The 24,249-nt window shown below is 42.5% G+C and overlaps 1 protein-coding gene across 5 annotated transcripts in view; it reads left to right on the top strand.

Annotated features, from left to right (window-relative positions):
• Positions 1-2,473: 2,473 nt before the first annotated feature.
• LMO3 (LIM domain only 3) overlaps positions 2,474-24,249 on the top strand; it is a 66,103-nt gene continuing 44,327 nt past the window's right edge. The window contains exons 1-3 of one of the 5 annotated variants that reach the window (XM_054168012.1): positions 2,474-2,672; positions 2,888-2,953; positions 10,511-10,724. In XM_054168012.1, the coding sequence (XP_054023987.1) occupies positions 10,519-10,724 (206 nt within the window). In that variant the 5' untranslated portion in view covers positions 2,474-2,672; positions 2,888-2,953; positions 10,511-10,518. Of the gene's footprint in view, positions 2,954-3,872; positions 4,093-10,510; positions 10,725-24,249 lie in introns of those variants that run through there. The other 4 variants (XM_009902799.2, XM_009902800.2, XM_009902798.2 and 1 more) reach the window with 4 other exon arrangements.

Here is a 24,249-nt window from a genome sequence, read left to right on the forward strand (position 1 = left end):
CTAATTACTGTCAGGTAATACCCTGTCAGCTTTAATGCATTTCATCAGTCATAATGAAAAGAAGAGCATTTTATGACCCATCTAATTATCATTACATTTTAGGGGGAAATGAATGGCATGGAGCTGAATGTTAACTATTCCATTTTATTCCTTTACACATGTGGTTTGGCATATTATTCAGTAAGTTGTGGGTTGTTTTTTGGTTTGCCTTTTTTTTTTTTTCCTTTAAAAAAAAAAATAATCCTTGATTGGTAGGGGGGAGGGGAGTGTAAAGAGGGGTGGAAGATGCAATTAGATCTGGGTGTTTGTTCCTTTCTCTTTCCCGCACACGCACATACACACACATACACACACACACAAAGTGACAAAGTGGTTAATGTCTTTGCAGGTTGGTGTTGACACCGGGTATCTTATTGCCACAGTCCAAATAGAGTACTAATTACTGCGAATGATGTCACCGTAGGCAGAGGAATAATCCCATCATTTAATTAGTTGAATGATTTAAACAAAGATTTGCATAGATGCACTAATCAGTTGCCATGAATTACAGAGCAGCAGTTGCCAGCGAGGGGTAACAGATCATACAGTTGGAGGGAAAAAAAATCTCATCTCCTTGAACATAATTAATTTAATTGTCCTCATTAGCTGTACCATTTGTTTTGATTTTATTTCTCCCTTTCCCCACACATAACTTCTCCCTCCCTCTTTTCTTCTCCCTCTCTGAGTGCATTGGTGGAGAGAGGCACACACACACACACACTCACACTGCTGTATTTTCAGAGTGGTTGTGGCAGAGGTAGTCTATAAACAGAGGGAAGTGAGGCTCTTCTGGGTGCATGGGTGTGAGCAGGAGAGAAGCAGGTTTCTGTCAAGTTTTGCTTTTCTCCATGTGCAGATCAAATCAGCAGAAAGGGGCTCTGTTAGTCTGCTGCCTCTGATTGTGCTTTTCGGGTTCTTGCTCAGGTTAGTTGTGGCTGAGTTTTGTTACTACTTAGAGGGAAAAGGGGCAAGAGATTCAGGAATTGTTCATTGCACAGCATGCTTGTTCCAGGAACCTTTATGTATTATATATATGTATTTTAAAATAGATAAATTTTAAAAAAACTATAGAGAAGCATACTTTAAGGGGAGTGGGGAGAGGAAGGGGACCTGTCCTAAACATATACATTTCTGAGGTTGCTTTGATTTTTTTATTAGAACTGCTGGATTATATGAGGGAGGGGTGTAGATGGCACAGCACTTCAATGCTTTTAAATCTTTCTTGGGTCTTGAAAGACTTCTATAATATAGAGTGTCATTCAAATTTAGGGTATATTGTAAGCTGACATCTTTCAAAGCTTTGTGGAAATCTAGTGTGGTGCTTCTAATAGCAGACAACAGATATTCACTTTGAAGTCTGAAAACTGTATTCACAAATTCTTAATCTGGTCTTTCTCCAACTGCAGATGGCTCTTAGAGGAAGATGCTTTGGATTTTTTTTTTAACTTTATTTACAGTAGGCTAGGCTCGACATCTTTATTATAAAACATGAAGAAACAATCATCTGTGAGCGTGCCTGAATATCAAAGCATGCTGTCTCTCTCCTGTGTTTGCATGTCTGTCTGTCTGTCTCATGGTCAAGGGTGCTCAGCAACACGTATATCACACTCGTGCCTGTTATATTGTTTCCCCCTCCCCCGCTAGGTAGAGAATAAGGATCTGCCTTCAGTTCTTGGGACGGGAATCCTGTAAGGGGGGGGGGGGGGGGGAACGTTTTCTCCTCCTTCACCGTTCAGCTTAAAAAGTATTGTGAGGGTGATGGCACCTGAGGAGCGGTGCCCGCCGGGGGATGCAGGGCCGGGACTGTTCTCCCGGCAGTGGCAGGCGGGCCGCCGGGGACCGCTCAGAGGAGCGGGAAACTTTCATGCTGGAGTTTCCACTCCTTTCCGAGCAGCTCAGATCTAGCACGGAGAGAGACAGCGTTTTCACCTTCAGGGATTTTTCTCATTACTCATTAATAGAGAGATATGTATCTTGCCATTTCTCTCTTTTCCTTCTCCGCCCCCCCCCCCGTGTGCGTAGGCAACTTATTGTTTTGTTTAAAGTATTTTGGGAGGAGTAATGGGGGGGGGGTGTGGGGGGTGTGGGGGTGCTGTATGTGTGTGTAAGATGTTGCCCTGTTTCCCCGGGTCTGTTTCTGGAGCACTCTCTGGGAAGGTGATCCTGAGCCGCTTCAGTAGAGGTCACTTGTGTGTGCGTGTGTGTGTGTCCCTGGTGTTTGTGTCTAGCATATGCATGTGGTTTTGCTGACTGCACTTGCAGGCTTGTAAATTTTCACCATGGGAAATTACCAACAAAGCCCAATCTGTCTCCTGGCTGCTTTGCACTTTCCGAGGGCGGCTGTACTTGAGCGAGCTGCAGAACGAGAGAGAAAGAGAGAGGGAGAGAGACGAAGGGGGAGTTGGGAGGGGGGAGAGGAAGGGTGGGTGGAGGGGGAGAGAGGTAAATAGCCTTAAATCGGAAGGGAGCTGCTTCTCTGTGGTCTTCCACAAGAGCTGCCTGGGCTCTGCTGGCTCAGTAATAACTGAGTGACCTTTTCTTTTGCTGTATTATGTCTGGCTGGTAAGGGATTGCATTTTGCAGCTGATAAAGCCCTGACTTCATTCAACTCGGCTCCTCACACGCTGCTTTAGGTAAGTTGTCTTCAGCCAGGACGGAGACAGACAGCCTTGGACTGCAAGATACTAAAAGGAGGACACCTGTAGCTCGGATGCGGTCAACACAATTACTTGGCGGATCCTTGAGGACCTCATTATTTTAAACTTAAAGCGATCTCCCTCCCCATCTCTCCCACCCCCTCTTTATTTTTTTTTTCCCCAAACAATGCTTCTTTTTGACCTTTCCCAAGGAGAAGAGCTACAAAGCAGCCACTGTGCTTATTGAACTGCCTCCCCTGTATCGCTTAATTGAGAAGGTAAGTGAGGCAACTTGTGTACATAAGCTTTGGGTCATTTGTGTATGTGTGTCTGCATCACTCTCTCCCTCTGAGTCATGAGCCGGGGCTGCAATAGACACACACATCTCTGCACTGCAACTTTCAGTCAAGCTGCAGCTCTGCTGAGACTGTTTTGTTTAAATCATGTGAGGCTTCATTATTTTTATGATGAGACATGAAATACACGCAAACGGAGGATGCTGAGCAAAACCCATCCAACTGTATGTCTCGAGAAATAGCAGTCAAAGTTAACAACGAATTGCAGCAAACACCACCCCCCCACACCCCACCCGTTATTATTATTGTTATTATTCTTGCTTCTTCCAGAGCTTCTCAAAACGTGCTCCCAATTATCAAGGGAGTCGGTTAATTTCCCACTCCCCGGCTTTAATCCACAAGCCTCCCCGTACAGCAGTTTAATTTGCAACTGGTTCGGTGCAGGGTTAACCCTTTGGGCAGAGCGGAGGCAGGAGCGCGGCTGCTGCCGAGGAGGGGGCAGAGCGGGCCGGGGGGCGGCAGGAGGGACGCGCCGGGCGTACACGGGCTGTCTGCGTCCGGGCTCACGCAGCCCCTCTCTTGGACCGGCGTGAGAGAAAGACAGCCAGGCTAGTGTGATGAAACAGTACTTCAGCCTGCCATCCTTTCTCTTTTTTTCTCCCCTCTTATTTTCAGCCCCCACCACCCCCCTTCTCCCTTCATACCGAGCACGATATGGTATGCTAACGCCGCATGTGACAGTTTAATCAAACCCATTTGTTACAACAAAGCTAAGAGACCGCTGGGATTATAGGCTTACGGGCAGAGTTCGGGGAGCATGTGGCTTTGTCGCTCGCCATCGCGGTGCGCGGCCGGCGGCCCGGGGTGTGTGTGCCGCCCCCCAGCCCGCCCCGCCGCCCCCCGCCTCTGCGCCCGCCGGGCTGCGGCGCGCCTCGCTCCCGCTCACTTGACCCGAGCCGGGGAGGCACTTGCTACTTTGCCGGGATTTGGTGCTTCAATGCGAAGGAGCTCTCCAGGCGCCCGTAAATCAACTCATGCAGAAAAAGGAGAAAAGTTTTGGTAAGGCGGCGGGCTGGCTCTCCTCTCCTAGTGCGCGCCGAGCAGAAGCGCTGCGCGTTAAGGTAGAGACGGGGGGGTGGGGGGGCTGGGGGGAAGCAACGAGAGTGTTTCTTTTCGCTCTTCCATCCTGAATGCGTTGCCGTAGCGAGCGCCTGTGTTTGCGTGTCCTCTGAAGAGACCCCAAATACCGCTTCCCAGGACGGCTTTGTAGAACCGCTGTTTAAACCAATTAATCTTGCTAGGTGCAACAAATATCGCTACGTGCTTTCCCCACACCTCCCTCTCCCCTCTTCTCCCCATCGCCCCATCTCTGTGATGCCTGAAAAGGAATTAGCACAAAAGGCTTGAGCGTCTAACTCCGAAAGGGATTCTTTGTTGTAGAGTGTATGTTTCTTATTTATTTTTTTATTTTGCATGTGAGCTGCATCAAAATTGAACTCAGTCTTGCAAATCTCTTGTTGGCCTTTGCCAAGCACTAGCACTTTGCTGCCATGGTAACTGTAATTAAACTGATAAGAGTGGAAAAATGTCAGTATCTCTGAGCCTTGCAGCTGCATTGGAGAAAAAGGGAATCAAATTGGTTCCCAGCACCACTGCTCTAAAAAAGGAGGGAGGGAGTGGGGGGAGAGAGGTGGGGGGGGATCACGACAGGGGTAGGAACATAGCTAGGCAGCTCCCGTCCCTGAGATCTGGGTACATCTATTTGCTGTGTTGTCCCTTAGGGGGCTACAGCCTGCAGGGATGCTCTGGGCCAGTGAACAGAGAGAAACAAGCTTTTAGGCCCAGTCTAGCTTTCAAAAAGAGAAGGGGAAAGAAGAAGAGAAATCTTTTGTTTGGTGTCTCTTGGCAATCGACTAGCCATGTTGGCCAAATTCTTTTAATCTGTATCACTGCTCCCAGCTGTGGGACTGCATTCCCATGTTTAGTTTTTACCTAACCTCTTCTCTTTTCTTTCCGTGTTTTTTTATTTTTCTTTTTTTTTCCCCTGCTTCCCAATTCACCTCCTTTAATAAAAAAAAGGGAGAGAGAGAGAGAACCCACCCAGACTCCTCTATAGAAGAAGGGGCAGGAGGTGAAGTTTAGCTATATACCATGGAAAATTAACTCAAAAAGTATACAGGAGAGTCTATATTCAGGGTACTAAAATCCTTACTTTTATTTAAAAAAAAAAAAAATCCCTGAGTGTTATGGAGTTGCGGTTACTTTGTTGTGTTAACTACAGAAGCTGAGGCTGTGCGGATGAATGGCACAGAACAAGAGAGCATAATGGAGGCAATCAACCGTTAGGCTGGTTCACAATGCAATCCAGGCAATTAAAAGCTCACCAGAGTTTAAATGAAATGGTTCTACTTATTTCTGTGCACCACACTGCATAGGCTATTATTTATGTCTCTTTTTTTAATTATGATTTCCCTTCAACTGTCAAATAACTCAGAATAGCAAGGTCTCAGAGGCAATAAGAATTTTCCACAGAACAATTTACATGCCAATCTAAAACTAGTTACGACTCCTGATGTGTTACATGTGAGTTCTGAAATGTTTCTTAGCTTCTGAAACCTTAACTTTTTCTTTAAGTCTATATGTGTATTGTCCTGAATAATTGGAGCTCTGAACGTTTTTTGGATGGAGCTACGAAGTGGGAAAGCATTGGGAAAGTATTAATTTTAATCTTCTACTAGATCTCTAACTCTCTTGTTCACTGCTTACTGTCTGTGTCAGTTTGCTGTCTTTAAAAGACCAGCACATTGATACTTAATTAGCTCCAAACAGATTTGTTCTTTTAAATCTTGTTTTTAAGAAGAGGTAAGTTTCCCTTTCTTGCTGCAAGTACTACTGTCCTTGGCAGAATCATGTATGTGCCCCGACAAACAAGGGAAAGAGTGGTCTTTAAAAGTTTTATAGTGGTCAAGTACATAATAATATCCAACTTTTCCTCCTTTAATGTGCCTTTCAATTATTGTCTGTACCACAGACCAGAAACTGAGGGTCTTGTGCCAATCCTGCTTACAGATGCTACTACATCACTAACAAAATACAGTTCATTATGTCAAATCTTCATTCCCTTTGATTTTTGAGAAAGCTGATGATTGAAGTGAAATGGATTTTTTTATTTCCCTGCCTTCTTCCAGGAGAGTAATTTAGCTTTTTCCAACAGGCTTTCCTCTTTATCCTGAAATCATAGGTACAAATCAGTTGACTGTGTTTCATCACACAATAATAACAATAACCAGGGGTTAGATTCAGTTGCATTGAACTTACCTGGGGAGACCAAGGGGAATCCAAAAAGCTGCAAGTCATGATATCAAATTCTCCCTTTAAAAACCCTAAAGGTGGTAGATGGTGATGAAGAAGTTTTATTCCAGACACAGCTCTGCAGTTTATGTGCAGTATCTTGGGGACTGGGGGGGTGGAGAGAGGAAAGGACAGAGGAAGCCCTTGAAAGCATATTGGGGTGAAATAAAAAAGGCTCACTTGACAGTGACAGACTAGGCACTGAAATTTTTCAGTTCGGAGAACAGATCTGCTCTGTGGTGCAGAGTATGGGTAGGTCCTTGTACAACTGAAGGCAAAGCTGCTTTTGATATTATTGCTTTTAATTATTTTATGATTTTTTAATATTTTTTTTTTAACAACCTTGATGTAGCACTTATGGAATTGTGTGGATTTTTGGAAGTGCTCTATAAGCTCTATTTTCCTGGGGGAGGGGGAGAGGGAGACGAGGGCAGCCAGGCAGCAGTGCTGTGTGCCGCTGTCTGCTATTTCAGCAGCAGGCAGTTCGGATGGTTTTGTGGGTGCTGTCAGCCTCTGAAAGGGTCCTTCCTGTGTCCTAAGGAATAAACTGATACTTAAACTGCAGCTTTTGAAAAGCTGGCTGACAGTAAGCTGCAGGTATTCTTGCTGCCAAATTAAGAGAGCTAAAAATACACGGGTGCATATCAGAAAAGTATAACTGCATTGGAGATCTTATGGGAACATTAAAGGGAAGAGAGGTGGTCTGTGAGGTGATCTGCATTAAAGTGGCTCACACAATACAGAAAGAAAAAGTAACAAAATGTTCTGTTCTCAAAATTAAGTGATTTAATCCACAGCATATGATGAAAAAAAAAAAAAAAAAAAGGCATGTGCAAAGAATTTTGAGCTATTTAAAACACTTGCTGGAGCACTGTTTTGTGCTTGTTTTGTTTAGAACCTTTGGGGGAAAAAAGAGTACTGTGGAAATTGTATTTCTTTTAACTTTCATTAAAATAGAAGCAGTTTTATTGCAAGCAAAGTGCAAAAAGATCAGAACTATCAGAGGCAAAAAGCTTTCCTTCCCTCCAAAATCTGCTGCAGATGGAATCCCTAATCTGAAGATGCTGCCAGTGGGATGTCAGCACCACTTTCTCTCCCAGCCTTATAGGCATGGAAGGTTGCTAACACTACTTCCATGGGGTGTTTGCCCCTTTGCATTCATCTCTACAAGGAGGGTTTGGGCTAACCTACCCAAGTGCCAATGCTCTGTCTACTTTCCTTATGTAGCAAATGTCTCAGAAACTGGGCAGGGGCATGCATAGGGTTGTGCAGGCTGCGGTTTTACTTGTAATGTTCTTGCAGCATATATCTCAAGAGTTACCAGGCTTGATTGTTGCAGTTTCCTCAAATATTCACTTGTTTAGCCTTGTTTCTGTGGCACTTTGTTCCCTGCAGATGATGCAGGACAGTAGCAGCCTGGATCAGAGACTGTCAGCCTCCGCTCTGTAACTGGTTCCTTATCAGGCAGCAAAATTTTTACATTAAGATTTATTTTTTTCTTTAAAGCTTTTAACTGTGTTAGCTCCTAGTTTATCCTGGTTTCCCTTGAGCTAAAGATTAAAGTCCTGGAACAGCCCTTCGTGCTTTCCAACTTTTGTACTGAGTTCCAAGAAGTTGAGACAAATTGTGGCCAATTTTACGCATTCGTCCTCTATGTGGCTGAAGAAAGGGGCTGGGAATAAGCCTGTTGTTGGCACCTAACAGATATTTATACTCCACTGTGATATGCAGCTTTACAGAGTAAAGCTTTTTGAAGAAGTGACAGTATCTAAGTCCCAGCAGGACTCCCTTTACAGTCTGGTAAAGGTTCTTTACCAAAAATCTCAGAGATTTTCACCGCTTTTGGCTGTTTATTTGTAGCCAAGTTATTTTGCTGCTTCATGCAGGTACCCTGGATTCGGGGCAGTCAGTTGGCAACTGAAAATACTGTAAAGACTCAGCCTTTGTTGCGTGGTGCTTGCTCAAGACAAGATGCATGTGTTCATTCCCAAACTGCCACAGACTTACCGAGGAGCCCTGAGCTCTGGATCTCATCCTTCCCATGCAAACAAGAAACAAGTCTGTAGGTGGTGTAGGAGCTAGGAGAGTAGCAGTGATTGGGAAGAAATGGGAAGACAGCAATGCCATGTTTTGTTCTTATTGATAGAAAATGACAGACCTTACACTTGTTATGAGCTTTACATGTTGCACAGCAGTACTTCCATGGTACTTTGGGGCACCCACTAGGAGAACTGTCTCCATGTAACCAAATGGCTAATTTAACAGATAAAACTATCACTCCAAAATGGGTAGTAGCGAACTGCAAAGAGGGGAATGAGGTTGTTGTGCTCACCTGTCATCATAAGAATTACTATTTCTAATTCAGTGATCAGCTTCATGGGTGAAGCTTGGGAGTTCAGCTTGGGAGTTCAGCTTGGTAATCCTGGAAGGTCTCAAGATTGGCTTTACAGTCCCTGAGGTCCACATGAATTCCACATATGCCTATGTGTACAGATCCCTCAGCTGATGTAGCATTTAGTCTCTTGTCTTTGTAGCTCTAATATCCATAAAGTCACATTTGCTTCAAAACTTGCACTCATTTTTGTGTTTTGCTTATGAGAGCTTTTAAAACAAAACAAACAGAGCCCCAAACTGCAATTTGTTCACATTCTAGCTCCCTCAGCCTGCCTACCAGCAGTGGTGTGTTAGAGCACCAACCAAAATGTCTTGGTTGAAGTTGTGACTGTAAAGCTTTCTTAACAGTAGGCAGTAGAACATTCGTGATGGGGAGCTCTTGAATTTACTTTTCTTTGTTATGAGACTCTGGTTGACCTTTCCAAGTCTCTAGATAATAACAGGGTGCCGTACCTTGAATTTTGAGGTAGGATTTTCTTGTTGGCAATAGCATTTGTTCCCTGGTCTTGACAAATTTTCATTTAAGCATTCAGATGCACTCTAATAAGTAGCTTTTTGTTGTTGCTGTTATATTTCTGACTGGCTTTAAAACAGTGAGATAACCTAATAGTCAAACTGCGTGTCAGTTCTCTCTTTCTCTCCGTTGACGTCCAACCAAACATCTGCGGGGCTATGATTTTTGCTTACTCTAAGAAATGTCTTTCAGAGGATTGGTCTGAGTGTAATGGGATGGCAGTTCGTGTGATTAACCAAGAGACCAGACTGTAAGCACTTTGGGGCAGTGACCTTCTTTCCCCATTTACTGTAAAACTGAGGGTAATCGATTTTTGTATGGATCTCTGGAAGCTGGCTGCAGTGCTCTGCATTCCATTGCTCAACTGTGTTCCGCTTTTACCAGTTCCCTCCCTTAAAACAGTGGTTCAGGCATTTGAATTTTTACTTAAATACTCTGCTATAACGTCAAAAAAATGCGTATTACTTGATGGACACTACTGTACTGCTTGTCCTGAACTAGCTGTTGCCTAAAATTGGGATTGGGAAATGGGGCAGAGGGGGTTTTTATGTATTTATTTTTCCTTTACAAACTAGTAATTCTCTGACCTTTTGCAGATTATTTAAAATCAGATTTTTCAGAAGGTCCTTCACTGCAGATTGTGTCTAAAGTACTGGAATCTCTGCAAAGGTGATTGCTTCATTCATGTGCCTAACGAGAACTGAAATTTCAAAAACCAAAATGCATCCTCCCCAGGTCCAAAACGCCTGTAGCAAACCTTCCTGAAACTCTAGCCCTGTGTTTCGAGCAGTTTCTATCTTTTCTTCTTTACAATCTGAAGTGTTTTTATATTTCCTAGAGATAGCTGAATCTTCATATTTGGACCTATTTGCACTATGTTTACCATCATGGATATGCTATATAATTAAATTTGTTGTTGCTAAATATTGGATACTTGGGGTGAAAGTGATGATTTTTCAAGTAAACTGTTTTAATGATTTTTTATTTTTTTTTTCATTTTAACTGTTCAATCCTATTTCTTTTCAGCAAAGACACCAGGTAAATGAGGTGTTAAAGAGAAGCTGTGGAACTTAGAGCAATGGAAGTTTCTGCTCTCAGATCTATCTTACTGTTGTTTTCGGCTTGCTATGGACTACCTAAGTTATTTTATCCTATCTATACGATTTCCTTTTTTAATTAGCTGGGTGTTGGTGGAACAGTGAGGTGGAGGAAGAACAGGGCAAGGCTTGCACTCAAGTGAACATCTGTTTTCACCCTTCTCTTGTCTTGTTACATTGCAGGTATACAAATGCTCTCAGTCCAGCCAGACACCAAGCCGAAAGGTTGTGCTGGCTGCAACCGTAAGATTAAAGACCGGTATCTTCTAAAGGCCCTGGACAAATATTGGCATGAAGACTGCTTGAAATGTGCCTGCTGTGACTGTCGCCTGGGGGAGGTGGGCTCTACCTTGTACACCAAAGCCAACCTTATCCTTTGTCGCAGAGACTACCTAAGGTAGGCTATGTCCTTCTTTACGTTTGCCGACAAACTTGTTACACCTGCTTAGCCCTTCCTGTGTAGTCACTGTGACAGAAGTGACACTTGAGCACTGCAAGGCTGAGTGTATGTGGAGGATGAGAAAACAAATACAACAGTAGGGAGATAAGACTAAAACCTGCATCCAAAAGTACACATTAACCAGGTGGTTACCAGCTAATGGCTGGGTCCTGTGCTCAGAGGATGAGGAGAATGGAATAACCTAACCCCCCATGATGCTTCTCACAGCAGTGTGGTCCTGGGAAGCTAGTGGTCTCCAACTCCTCCTTGCAATATGGTGATGGCCAGGTATAGTGGCCTGAAACCACACATGTGAATTTCATCAGCTCCAGTGCAGGGTTTGAACGCTGTGGCGAGTGCTTCATTCATCTTTGCTCTTTTTACCGAGGGATTTCATTTGTGGCACTGGAAGCTTTTATGAATTTAGATATTTGAAGCTGAATCAAGATGACCAAGTGACTTCCACATGCTAAATCACCATGTATCTAGTCTGCCTGAATCCAGTCTGTCCTCATTTAACCTGGTAGCCTGGGTGGGACACTGGGTAACCTGTTGCCACTTTTAGAGAGAGCAGTCATCTGATTTCCTATCTTCTTTTGTGCTTGGGTACCAATGCTCTCAAAAGTGTTTGAGGTGTAATTGATAGCAAATTACTGATGAGCAGCACTAGGCTAGTGGATCTGCAGGTTGTATGTGAATAAATAGAACTGCTTTGCAGAAGTAGAGTTTAATCAGGAACTTTAGTCTCCCTAGGCTCTCAATAGTCAATAGAGAAAAAGAGACTCCTCTGGGGTGATTCAGATCACCCATTTCCTATAAGAGCACCTTTCCACCATTCGCTGTAGAGGGGGTCTAATGAGACTAGCTGCTCCAGGCTAATGTGAACTTCTGGGAATACTTCCTCTGCTCCTATGGTGAAGCCTTTTCCTCTTAAAGGGGCATTCAAGTCAGCAGTACACTGGGGAAAAATTAAAATTCTCCTTGAACACATTAACTTACAAGTTTAGATTAAGCTGAGGTACCAAATAGGAGATTCCCATACACTGATCAGTTCCGAAGTTGTGCAGCATGGGTAGCTTGAAACAGGAACAAGACTAAGGCATTATTAATAAGTGTTGGTACCCTGGCTTCCCACACCACAACCTATTTTTGTTGGCTTGGAACAAAAACTTTGCAAACATTGTATATTTTTTGAGCTGGGGTTGCAAGGCAGATCAGTGTTCTTCAGGCATGGACTACTTATTGGTAAAAAACACTCCTTTACCCTTAAACTCTGAACTGAATGCAAGGTCAAGTGTTGGGAATTTAGCATAGAGTCTGCATCTTAAAGCCATTGTGTTAAAACTGCCAAAGAACTAGATAACAAAATCTAACTTCTAAAAACTGGCAGGGAACGGTTCTAATAGAATTGTTGTACATGAACATAAACGACTTGTGATCTTAAAGCATGTGCCTATAGAAAGGAGTTGGAAAAGCTTCTTGGGGGAACATAACATTTGCCCTTGTTTTTAAAACCCATTTTAAGATTCTTTCTCCAAGTGCTTGCAGGAGTGAGGAAACTTTACTATGGCTCTTTCATCCAGTAAATCCAAATTTACTGGAAGCTTTGAACTTACTGAATCTCCCAAGTGCTGGTGTAGCAGACACCATGTTTTAAAATCAAATGGTTAAAAACAAAACCAGCAGTGATCTAGTAGTAGAGATATGAGCAAAGCACTTTCCTGGCGCAGATGCACACACACAGAGTCCTTGAAGATCTAACAGGAGGGAATATTTTGCTAAGAGATTGTTAAAATTTACACTAAAGATTCAAAGGAAGGAAACTTTTAAATCTATCAGGACCACATTCAAAACTGGTGTTTCAGTTATTTGTTCATACACATTGCACCAGTAAAACCAGCAAACATGGGAGGGGCGGGGGGGAAGGCATCAGATTTTTGTCCCTGGGTTTATCAAGTCTTAATGAAGCTATTTTGTCACAAGCATTCTTTTAGTGATTCTTTCAAGTGCATAGATTTAAACTTGGTATTTACACTAAACTTCAAACTGATGCACTTAAGGTAATTGCAGATAGTCATTTGCCTCATTGCATCTTATCTACTTAGTTATGCAGTGAACCTATAAAAGTGATCTTTTTAATGCTAATGTAGAAACTAGTTAAATGTTCTCTAGCTTTGTAGTCAAATAAGCTTTCATATTTAGCAACCCACTTGATATGAATTTAAAGAACAAATTACTCTGTACTAATGATCAGATTAGGGTTCGATTGCAGTTTCCAACTATCCTCTTAATTTTTATTCTTTTTAGCCATAAAGGGAGCCTTTGCTACATATAAAACTGTTCTGGCTTCCTATTAATTTATGTGGTGCCCTCTAGAGGATATGTGGCTTGCTCGATACTGTAAAGAGTAAAATTGGTTATTAACTTGTCTCTCTGTGTTCATTGTGTCTTTCAATAAGACAGCCATTCCACAGATGCTAGAAGCAATAACGTGGCCAGTTTGGGTGCTTTAACACTCACAGTTAAAATTAGTAAACTCTCTGATTGTGTCTTTGGCTATTTGCAAAGGTAATTCCAGCGTCTCCTAGAGATGCCTGCCAAAAAGCTAAATGCTCTCTCAGCCCTTGTCTGTGCTTGCATTCTGCATTTGAGCCCTGAGATACCCTCTTTGCTGGGCTTCTAATAAACACTGTGTTATCTTCAGAACTTCAAAACTTGCTTTGCTTTGGCTCTCTCCTTTTGTGAAATTAGTTAATTTTACTATATCAAAAGCTTTTTCTCCAAGGCAGGGGTTGAGGCAATGGAAGAGACCTTTAATGAGGTAAGGAGCTTGGAAGATGCTTTGGGTTTGAGAGGCTTTGCTGTGGAATCTGATTCATGTCAGTCACTCCAGTGGTTTCAGAGGTGGCATTTGACACCAAGGGTATTAGGGTGGCCGCAACAGGAATGAGTTCTGTTTTGTTAACAAGGATGAGAACGGACTAGAGCGGGGGAAAAAAAAGGACTCAATATTAGAAGTAACACGCTCTGTGAAAATGATATGCAGAGTGTAATTCCCCCGCAGGCTTCTGTCTCCTGCTTATACACTCTTGGGTTAGAAAGTGAAGACTCAATTTAAGGAACTTAGGTTTATGCCAGTATTTCAAGTCCATTTACAGTAAGTGAAATATGTAAGAAAGGTGTGGGTTTCCCTTCATCTCTTTCCCCTCCCCCCTTTCTTTTTCCTTCCAGAGCCGTACAGTGACATCTTAATGTATCAGCCTATCCTGCCCTGTCCTTTCCTCTGACTGGCAGCATGTCCATTTGCAAGCACAATATTCCCTTTGAAATCTGTCATTACTGCCATTAATGACCAGTTGTTATGCTAACAACCGTTGGGCTGTTAACATGTCAAACTGGTTGTTAACTGGAATGTTATTACTTATTTAAGCTGCAGGTATGAGTTGCATGAAATGTGCTTTGGTTGTGCGTTCTGAACTGCTTCTTCTCAAAACAGTGGGGAAACAGCAGAGCATTTGCCTTTGGGGTGCCAAGGGACTTGCTTTCTACTCCATCTGCTCATTTGATTTTGTGCATTCGTGAGGCCCTCCTATCCCTGGGCAGCCTCCTAATTTCAGGTGCCTCTCTGTGCAATCATGTCCCTCAGCCTTGCAAGGAAACGGGCAGCCACAGATATTTCCAGATGCACAGTAATGCCTGCCACATATTTGAGATTAATATCTGGCCTCTAAAAGTGCAAAATGAAAGACCAACAATTACATGTAACTCAGTTGTATTAAATAATGAGCTTCCTCGGATGCAGCGAAAATATGAAAGTACAGCTGTGTGAAGCTAGTAGCAATGTAGGTCAATCACCCTTTTCACTTAGGTTTTTAACTACGCAAACCCTGCTGAGCGACCAATGACTACAAAGTGCTGTTTCATTCCTATTTAATTTTGGCAGCATTTTACTGAAGAGCAGGCATTCGTGCAGCTAAATTATCTTCACCACTTCTAGTTTTAACTCCAGCTCCATGACACTAAACGGTGGAGTGGGTATCTCTTAGTAAACACAAAGAATATGGTTTCTAATTGATTTTTGTTATTATTATTATTTCTCTCTTCCCCCCCCCCCCCCCCCCCCCCAATTGTGACAGTTTAGGCTGTGCCTTTAAGAAAAGATAGCTGCCACGTGGAAATTGAATTAAAACTTTTATTACTTTTATTGCTTTTTTGCATAATTTTCCTAGCTAGGCAAAAACAGATCATAGGAAGAAAAAGATTGACGCTAATACACTGGGGTTGAATTTTGGCCTTTAGACACATCTAGAACCCTATTGAGGATGGGAGAGGGTAGAGATACAAAAGTCTACCCACCCCCCAGCTTTGGTATTGGTTTTGCTCATAAATGTACTGCAGACTTTGAAAGTACCACTGAACAGCTATGAAGATGAGTAGATCCCTATTCCTGAAGACAGGGGCGGATCACGTTAGGGTTTTTTCTTTTCCACTTGCTGGCTTGAAGACCTGAGACAAGCCACCTTTTTGAAATGCATATATTGGATGAGACCTTGTAAATAATGAGACATGACCACAGAAAGCACAAGTATTCAACCCTAAGCCTTGTAGAAATGCTGCCTTTGTAAAATATTTAGCTTGTGAAAGGGTGCAGACTGGAAAGAGTAAAGTTTAGGAAGCAGCCTTTTCCTGTACAACTGCTCGCACTCTAAAGGCAATTATTATTTAAAAATAAGAGATTATTGTGTAGGAGTACTTTAGACTTCAAATGTCTTGCAGCCTGGTACTGTTTATCAGAACCTATTCCTCTCCCTTGTTGTGGAAAGTGCATATTAAATATTGCAAGCACCTAAGTTCTTTTGAATGCGGGTATAAATAGCCTGTATGGGTGTTTTCACAGCCACTGGGTTATGTTTTCGAAATGTACATGAATTGTATAATTTAGCCTATTTAATTAGCATTTTTTAAAAGCAATAATGCTCTCTCTCCCACTAACTGCCAAAGGTTTTGAAAGCCTCAAAACACCTTAAAGAGTTCTTGAAGGGATAAGGTTGCGCTGCAAAGAGAGTAATGCACGTACGCAGAGTGAATCCCCCCAGCTTGCAAGGAACAGTGGGCTTGATTTAGCTCCACTTTGGCTAGTGTAGCTCGTTCTTATTTTAGTTCATCTATGATAGCTTTTTAATAAGAGACATTCAATTAAGCTGTTAAAATGGATGTTTAAGTCATGTTGAGTGTACACATTTTACAGCATTTCAAGTTTGACACTCCTCAGTAGTTTCCATGTGCTTCCCTGTATCTGCTGGTAATTTCTTTTTTTTTTTCTTCAGAGCTGCCAAATTTTTTAATAATTGTGTTATTTTTAGTGGCTTAAAATACACAGTTTAATTTCCAAGAATGTGAATGTTCCCTCTCATAAGGCTTCTTGAAAACCAGATGCTTCTTGTGTGTTGTCAAAATACCTCATTAATCCCCTGGAAGCGTTCAAAGAATTTCAGGAGACTTTTCAGATGAAAGTATAGTGCCTCTTAAAGCCTGTCCTACAGCTCTTCATTATCTTTCTACAGTACACTGTATTTTGATGGAAAAATTATTTTGCTACAAAGATTTTGTCAATACGTAGCAGCTCTATAAAGCTCAATAAATGTGGCGATTTGGGGGCAGCCTACGTAGGTCTGCAGCGACAGAGGGGTGGGACAAAGGTCTTGGGGAAAGAGCAACAATTCTTAGCATTTTCTGTAACCTCTTCTAAAAGAAATGCAGCTTTCTTGATTTCTTCCTTGATAACGTTTTGCTCAGAAGTGACTTCTTGACAGTGTTTTTTCTGAAACATTTAGAACTATACCCACATCCAAATGATTTCCTTCAGGAATAAATATTATCAGCTGTATTATGGCATGTGGTTTGACATCCAAGGTTTAATTGGAAACTCTCCATTTGTGGCTAGAAGCAGAGAATTATTAGAATGGTTTGGGTTGGAAGGGACCTCTGAAGGTCATCCAGTCCAGCCCCCTATGCAGTCAGCAGGGACATCCTCGAGTAGGTCAGGTTGCCTGGAGCTCTGTCGAGCCTCACCTTGAATATCTCCAGGGATGGGACCCCAACCACCTCCCTGGGCAACGTGTTCCAGTGTTGCACCATCCTCATAGTAAGGAACTTGTTCCTAACATTGAATCTAAATCTGCTCTTCTCTAGTTTGAAGCCATTGCCCCCTTATCCTATCGCTTCAGGCCTTTGTAAAGCATATATGAAGCAACGCATCTGTGTGTAGTGCAGTGGAAGACTATTTAGATCATGCTGTCTAGTACAGAGATACCTCTAAGAAGTTCTGATTTCTCCTGTGCAAGAAATCATTTAACTTGTTTGAAGGTTTGATTTTTGTTCGTTGGTTTTGGCTGGTTGCTTGGGGGCTTTGTTTGTTTGTTGTGGTGGTTTGAAGGTTTATTTGGGGTTGTTATACTCTGAAAGACAAGTCCCTACTATGTAATGGAAAGGTTCGTAGTGAATTTTGTTATGTTGTATTTGCTACATTGTTCCCCTGGGCTGTTTAAATGGACAACATTGGTACATGCTTTCAGATCCCCAATTTCAGGAGTTGCTTTCTCTTTAAAATTTCTCACCAAAGTGCTCAAATGTTTTACTAAATGAAATTGGCCTTAGCTATCGCTGTCCTCAAGAATCCACATTTTGAGTATACCCTGTTAAATGCATTGTCTTTATTTCATGGCTAACTTCCCAATGGATTCCTTAGTATGATAATGGATGATGTGTTAAATAAATCTAGATAATAGTCACAAGCTTTTATTATTTTTTTTTCCCCTCTATCAAAATATTTTTGAAGGGTTTTTTTTTGACACAGATAGCTGAGGCAATGAGTCTACACTGTCAAGAAGCTTTGCATGTTTTACACCTACTTCCTTGTAATGTAATTCTGGTACTGTTGTTTCACACCTTCCTAAGGCTGCTTTTTGCATATTCTGAATCAATTAGCCTTTGGCACTTGAGTTTCATTGTATGTGATTGGTACTTCTTAAAATGGCTATGGATATCGGTACCTTTATATTTTAAGAGAAAAGGCTGTTTAAATCATCTCTGGAATGTGCTGGTTTTTAGGCTGTATGTATGAATCTATCAATCTGTCTTTCTTGGAGGAAAAAAAGATGGATGGAAGAGCTCATTGTACCTGATCAGGAAAGAAAGAAAGAAAGAATTCTGTAATGGGCTAATGATAACGAAAATTTGGATTTACAGAAACTGCTGTTTCTGCTTCTTTTTAATATTTAGAAAGGCACCAAAACAAATAAAAACCCCTGAAAATTATCCTGGGTCAAAAATTGACAAAAGAAGTGCCTGATCTTGAGCAAATACTAGTGAGAATATAAATTGCTTAAACAGGATAAGTAGTTGAGATAGAATTGATCTTTAACAGCATAGGGCCGAGATACCTTGCCTGCTCGTGTCCTCTCTGCACATCTGCCTGCTATGATACTTATGCATGTATGAACGCAGAAACCATGGTGGACTGCTGCATCCCACATTACGCAGGTGCTTACAGTGTGGCCCTATCCTCTAACCCCAATTCAGATAGACTTTAAATGTATGCTAAAAATTAAGCATCTCGATAGCCCCATGGCACTCAGGGAGGGTAGTTGCAGGCTTGATTTGAGCACGTGCTAAAAAGTCACGATGGGGTGCCCGTATAGCAAGTGCACAATTCAATCTCTCTTCCAGCCTCACATCAGAATCGCAGCTACCAGCAACTGGAGAGTGTTTGGCACTTATTTTCCTAGGAGTAGAGTGGCCTCAAGTTTTAACTACAAAACATTTCCCTTTGGGACTAGAGTGAACGCTGTTTATCAATCTTAGAACAAAGTACAACACAAGAACTTTAATGGAAAAAAATCTCTACTTTTATGAAAGAGAAGAGCATGTTCAGCTCTGGAACGACATTCCTCTGGAAATCCTCCTGCAGTGACGTTCTGCAATACTGGAGTTTGAGCTTTTCATTTTTCCTTTTGCAAAAGTGATCGTGTCTTATGTTGGCACGTAGCGGATGACAGGGAGAACTGCGCAACCTGCTAAGATAAAATTATTTTGGAGGGGGCGAGAGCAGAGAACATGAGGGATTTTACTCTTTCTTTTCTACATTTGGAGAAGGAAGTGAGTGAATAACTGAGAAGTAACATTGTATGTGTGGAAGTGAGGATGTACTGAACTAATTAGGTATATCCTACATCAGGTAGCAAATCACAGAATCACCATGGTTGGAAGAGACCTCAAAGATCATCAAGTCAATGTCCCCTCTTGTATCATTGCTTTCATATCACACCTTTGTTTTGAGCAAAACTTGAACATTTAGACTTTATGTACAGGACCTACCACTTTTCTCTCTTGATACTAAAATGTGCAAAATGTTAGTGAATCAAACCTGATTTTTGTTCAAGACAAAGCTTCCGAGCCTTTAGGATACCAGGGTCTCGGGTTCTAGTTGTGTGAATAGTATTCATTATGTTGTAACCCCACATGACTGTTCCACATGGGATAAGAGAAATGCTATCTTTATTTTATAATGCTATTTATTTACATAGACCTTACAAAGAAATATGCATTAAGAAATCTCTATGCAAATACAGATTTAATAATTAATCCCCCCCTTTAAGTACATCTGCCCTAAGAAACAGAAGAATTTATTGTTGCTCATCAACTCCTAAAAACAGTTCCAGTAACAATCACTGAACATGGTTTTGACTTCTAGATAAATTTTTAGGGAGGACTTTCTAGGTAGTGATAAGTAAGTTACAGGCTGTGGGTTAGGGGTAGTAATAACAAATGCACTCACAATGAATTATCATCTGTCTTCTCATTTGCTGTCACTGTGCTTGCTTCTACATAAATATGATTTTTTTTTTATTTTTTTTTTTCCTGAAGTCAGTTAGTTTCAGAGCTACTCCTCCTTCTCCAAATCTGCATTTAAAAATTCAGATTTTGTTTGATTTGGACAGTCTTCCCATAAAGAAACTAATCGCATTGCTCCGCTTTCTTATTTATGTTAAGCGAGTTTTACACGGAATGCAGAAGTTCCTAGGGTTTGAGATTTGGGGTTACAATAACATCCTCAGAACTTTTTAGGAGAATTCTCATAATCCTAATGTGTCTGCCTTTGTACAAAGTGTCCAGAAAGGAGCTAGGGCAGTCTCAATAAGGAGCCATTCTGTGCTAATTTCTGTTCGCTTCCTTATTTAATTTGCAGTCTAATAGGTTTCCTAACACTATATACTAAGATGACATTAACCCTAATCCTACGAATGTATACTGCATGCTTAACTTGATGTGCCCTGAATAATCCTATTGAAAGCTATGGGGCCTATTAATTTAGAAACATGCCTTAGTGAAGCCAAATATTTAAAATTAGAACAGCTTTGCCTGCAAACCGATCTTGCATTGCTGTGTCCTTGGTTTTTCCTTTGTGCTATGATGTACTGTACAACAATTAACTCCTACCCACAGCATGGCATCCCTCTTCTGGCCCTCTGGTCCAACTCTGCTCTTGGCCAGGCATCCTGCTGCCCCGTGAAGGATGTAGTCAGAGTTTTGACACCTGTAACAAGCTTGCTCTGTTTCTCTTTGACGGAAAGGAGGGTCGTTTGTATGCTAATCTTAGAATAGTTATGGTTGGAAAAGACCTCTAGTAACAGTGGGTCCAACCATCACGAAGACCACCCTGGCTATTAAACCATGTCCCAGAGTGCCATATCCACATGTTTCTTGAACACCTCTATGGGCAGTGTCTCCGCCACCTCCCTGGGCAGCCTGTTTCAGTGCCTGACCAATAAACCAGAGCAATGTTCCCTTTCATAGAATCAATGAGGTTGGAAAAGACCTCAAAGATCATCAAGTCCAACCTGTCACCCCAGACCTCATGACTACTAGACCATGGCACCAAGTGCCATGTCCAGTCCCCTCTTGAACACCTCTGGGGATGGTGACTCCACCACCTCCCTGGGCAGCACATTCCAATGTCTAATGAGCCAGGTTTGTGGAGGATCTCTGTATAAAATTCTATTGTACACCTATGTTCATGCATGAATGTACAGGACAGCAGAGGTTCAAGGGATACTGTAGAAAACCAGAACAGGATAGGGTATTCAACATCAAGACAACACTAACAAACCAAAAATGTCTAGTCTGTCATACATCAGAAAGCATTCAGTCACAACAGCCCCATGAATGCTCCAGGCTTGGGACAGTGCCTTACATACTGCCACCCCCAAATCAAAGTGCTGGTGGGTGAATTAAGGGTCTAACTCTAGGCTTGTTACAACCCCTTGGCAGCTCACGGGCTTTGCTCTTGACAGTTTCCCTGAGAGATAACAAGGGGTAGGAGAGGGGACAAAGCTGTATTCAAACTGGGATTTAGTGCTGATGTTTGTGAATCTTGGATTCTCAATTCACTTTCTCTTCATATTCCAAAATTGTGCTAATGAATCTGTCCTGTGTAGTTAGCAGCTTCAGGCTTCCAGAAGGCTGGGTTCATTTTCATTAAGCTACCAAGTTCATGCCTTTTGATGCTCCATCCAGTCATTTTTAAAAAGTAAAAATCCAGCATGAGACTGCACGCTTCTAACAGGGACCAATAAAAAGCAAATTGAAATACATTCTCTCTGCTCAGAATTTCACTTATTAAAACAGTCTTAAAACCAAGAAGAAACACTGCAAACGTTGCAGCAAATGTGCTGGTTTTAATGAGCCTGGCTGCAGCCTGAAGTTAGCCAAGAGCACTTTCCCCAGCACCTTCTTTCCTACTTCAGTCATAATGCAGAGTGAACTGCTAGTAAAGAGAGTCAGTGAGCAAAACAAAGAGAGGTGACTACTTTGTGAGCACACAGCTAAGATGGGAGTCTTCTGAGCTTTTCTTGAGGCCTTTCATTGCAATCCCTGATGGTTCCTTGTCAGGGTCTCAATTACTCTGTCTGCAGGTGCAGGACTGTCTGCACATTTTCCTGTAATAGCTAAACCAGCATCTAGCGACTGCTCTCTATTCCTTGTGTGCAGGTCCTCATCTGATAATTACAGGTAAAGTACACATACACACTTTGCAAGAGCACATCTGAAATGTGTATGGAAGGTGGCAGTGCCCCTTGCATGGTTTTAACAGTATGGTCATGGAATAGTTTGAAGGTGAGCACAAGCACAACTTCTTCCTGATGTGGTAAGCAGATAATTACTTTGATCCAGTTCTTTTCCCTCCTTTATACAAATACACCTTCTCTGCTAAGAGATGCCAGAGGTTTACTCTGGAATAAAAAGCTACTATATATTGGCAAAATTTACTGGAATTTGTCAGATGATCAGTCTTGATAGGAACGTCCTCTCTGTCTGAACTCTGGAGCAAACTGTTCCAAGTAATCTTATTATTAATGTAGTCTTACCATACAATAGAATAGAATTAACCAGGTTGGAAGAGAACTTTGAGATCATCAAGTCCAACCTATCATCCAACACTATCTAATCAACTAAAGCATGGCATCAAGAAACCCATCCAGTCTCTTCCTAAACACCTCCATTGATGGTGACTCCACCACCTCCCCAGGCAGCACATTCCAATGGCCAATCTCTCTTTCTGTGAAGAACTTCCTAACACCCAGCCTAAAAGCTCCCCTGGTGCAGCTTGAGACTGTGTCCTCATGTTCTGGTGCTAGTTGCCTGGGAGAAGAGATCAACCCCTACCTGGCTACAAACTCCCTTCAGGTAGTTGGCGAGAGCAAGAAGGTCTCCCCTGAGCCTCCTTTTCTCCAGGCTAAGCAACCCCAGCTCCCTCAGTCACTCCTCACAGGGCTTGTGTTCCAAACCCCTCCCCAGCTTTGCTGCCCTTCTCTGGACACCTTCCAGCAACTCAAAGTCTTTCCTAAATTGTGGGGCCCAGAACTGGACACAGTCCTCAAGGTGTGGCCTAACCAGTGCTGAGTACAGGGCCACAATGACCTCCCTGCTCCTGCTGGCCACACTGTTGCTGATACAGGCCAGGATGCCATTGGCTTCCTGGCTACATGGGCACACTGTTGGCTCATGTTCAGCCTACTATCAACCAGCACCCCCAGGTCCCTCTCTACCTGGCTGCTCTCCAGCCACTCTGACCCCAGCCTGTAGTACTGCAGGGGTTGTTGTGGCTAATGTGTAGAACCTGGCACTTACATGTGTTAAATCTCATGCCCTTGGACTCTGCCCATCTGTCCAGCCTGTCAAGATCCCTCTGCTGAGCTCTCCTACGCTCTAACAGATCAACTCCTGCCCCCAGCTTGGTGTCATCTGCAAACTTACTGATGTACTCAATCCCCTCATCCAGATCATCAATAAAGACATTAAAGAACATAGGGCCCATGTTGGCAAATAAACATTTTTCCTCATGGCCTGCTGGAAAAGTAGTTTTAGTCTATTTTTGTGTATGTGTGTGTATACATATGTAAGCTTATTTTAGCAAATGTGCAACCACTTCATTATCTTTTGGTTTTCCTCTTTTTTGTCTGATGCTTTTATTTTAAACACTGCTAATCCCTCTCTTCTGAAGTCCATCTCTTTCTCCCCATAAGCTGATCCTTCTGGTTTTAAGGTGTGCATTTTGGGAAAAGTTAGTTCTTGCCACCAGCTCCTCCATACCTCCTGTTTAGCTTACTGGTGCAATACTGTCAAAATCATGGAAGTAGCATACTGGTGCTTTTTGCAGAGTATCTAAAAGCTGGTACAGGGACAAGTATTCCTTTTTCCCCACAAAACAAAAGAAGGGGAAAAAATGGAGTGGGAAGGGGGTAAAAGTTAGAAAATTGTTTCAAGTGTGTTTAGTTTTTCAGAAAACCTAAGTGGAAAGCTCTGGTTTTTTGATGGTGTAAGCTTGGAAATCCCTATCCCTGTGAAACACTCCGTAACCAAACCTCTTACGTTACAAACTTTGAATAACTGTTTTATGCATGCTATTAAGCACTGCTGCTTTGATCCTTAAGCTCTAGCTGTCCTCTTGTGGAACCAGATCTAAGCTAGACCCATTGCACTGGCCTGTCGAGGAAAGGCATTGAAAAGCATAGTTCTGCAGTCCATATGCTATGTTGTATTCCAGGAACGCCTTGCTTTCCAGGTTGGGTGGCCATTCACAGATGGCATCTTCCTGAGAGGAGAAATTAACCAGTGTCTTTGCTGCCTGTCTCTTGGTTTGTCACAGGGGGAAAAAAACCACAAACAAACCAACCAATACAGAGCAGTTCCTGCTAGTTCAGCCTCTCTGTGGTGTTGCTTGTTGCTGATGGGTGGAGGATGCACTGGCAAGTTCTGCTTCAGTGGTTTGTGTCTGGTGAGCGCTGCAGTCCCTTCTGGCTTGAGCACTTTCCCTGTGGGGACAGGCTGCAAGAGCTGGGGCTGTTCAGTTTGCAGAAGAGAAGGCTCCAGGGAGACCTTAGAGTGGCCTTCCAGTACCTGAAGGGGGCTCCAAGAAAGCTGG

Source organism: Dryobates pubescens, chromosome 15, assembly GCF_014839835.1.
Source record: "Dryobates pubescens isolate bDryPub1 chromosome 15, bDryPub1.pri, whole genome shotgun sequence".
NCBI classification, from domain to species: domain Eukaryota; kingdom Metazoa; phylum Chordata; class Aves; order Piciformes; family Picidae; genus Dryobates; species Dryobates pubescens.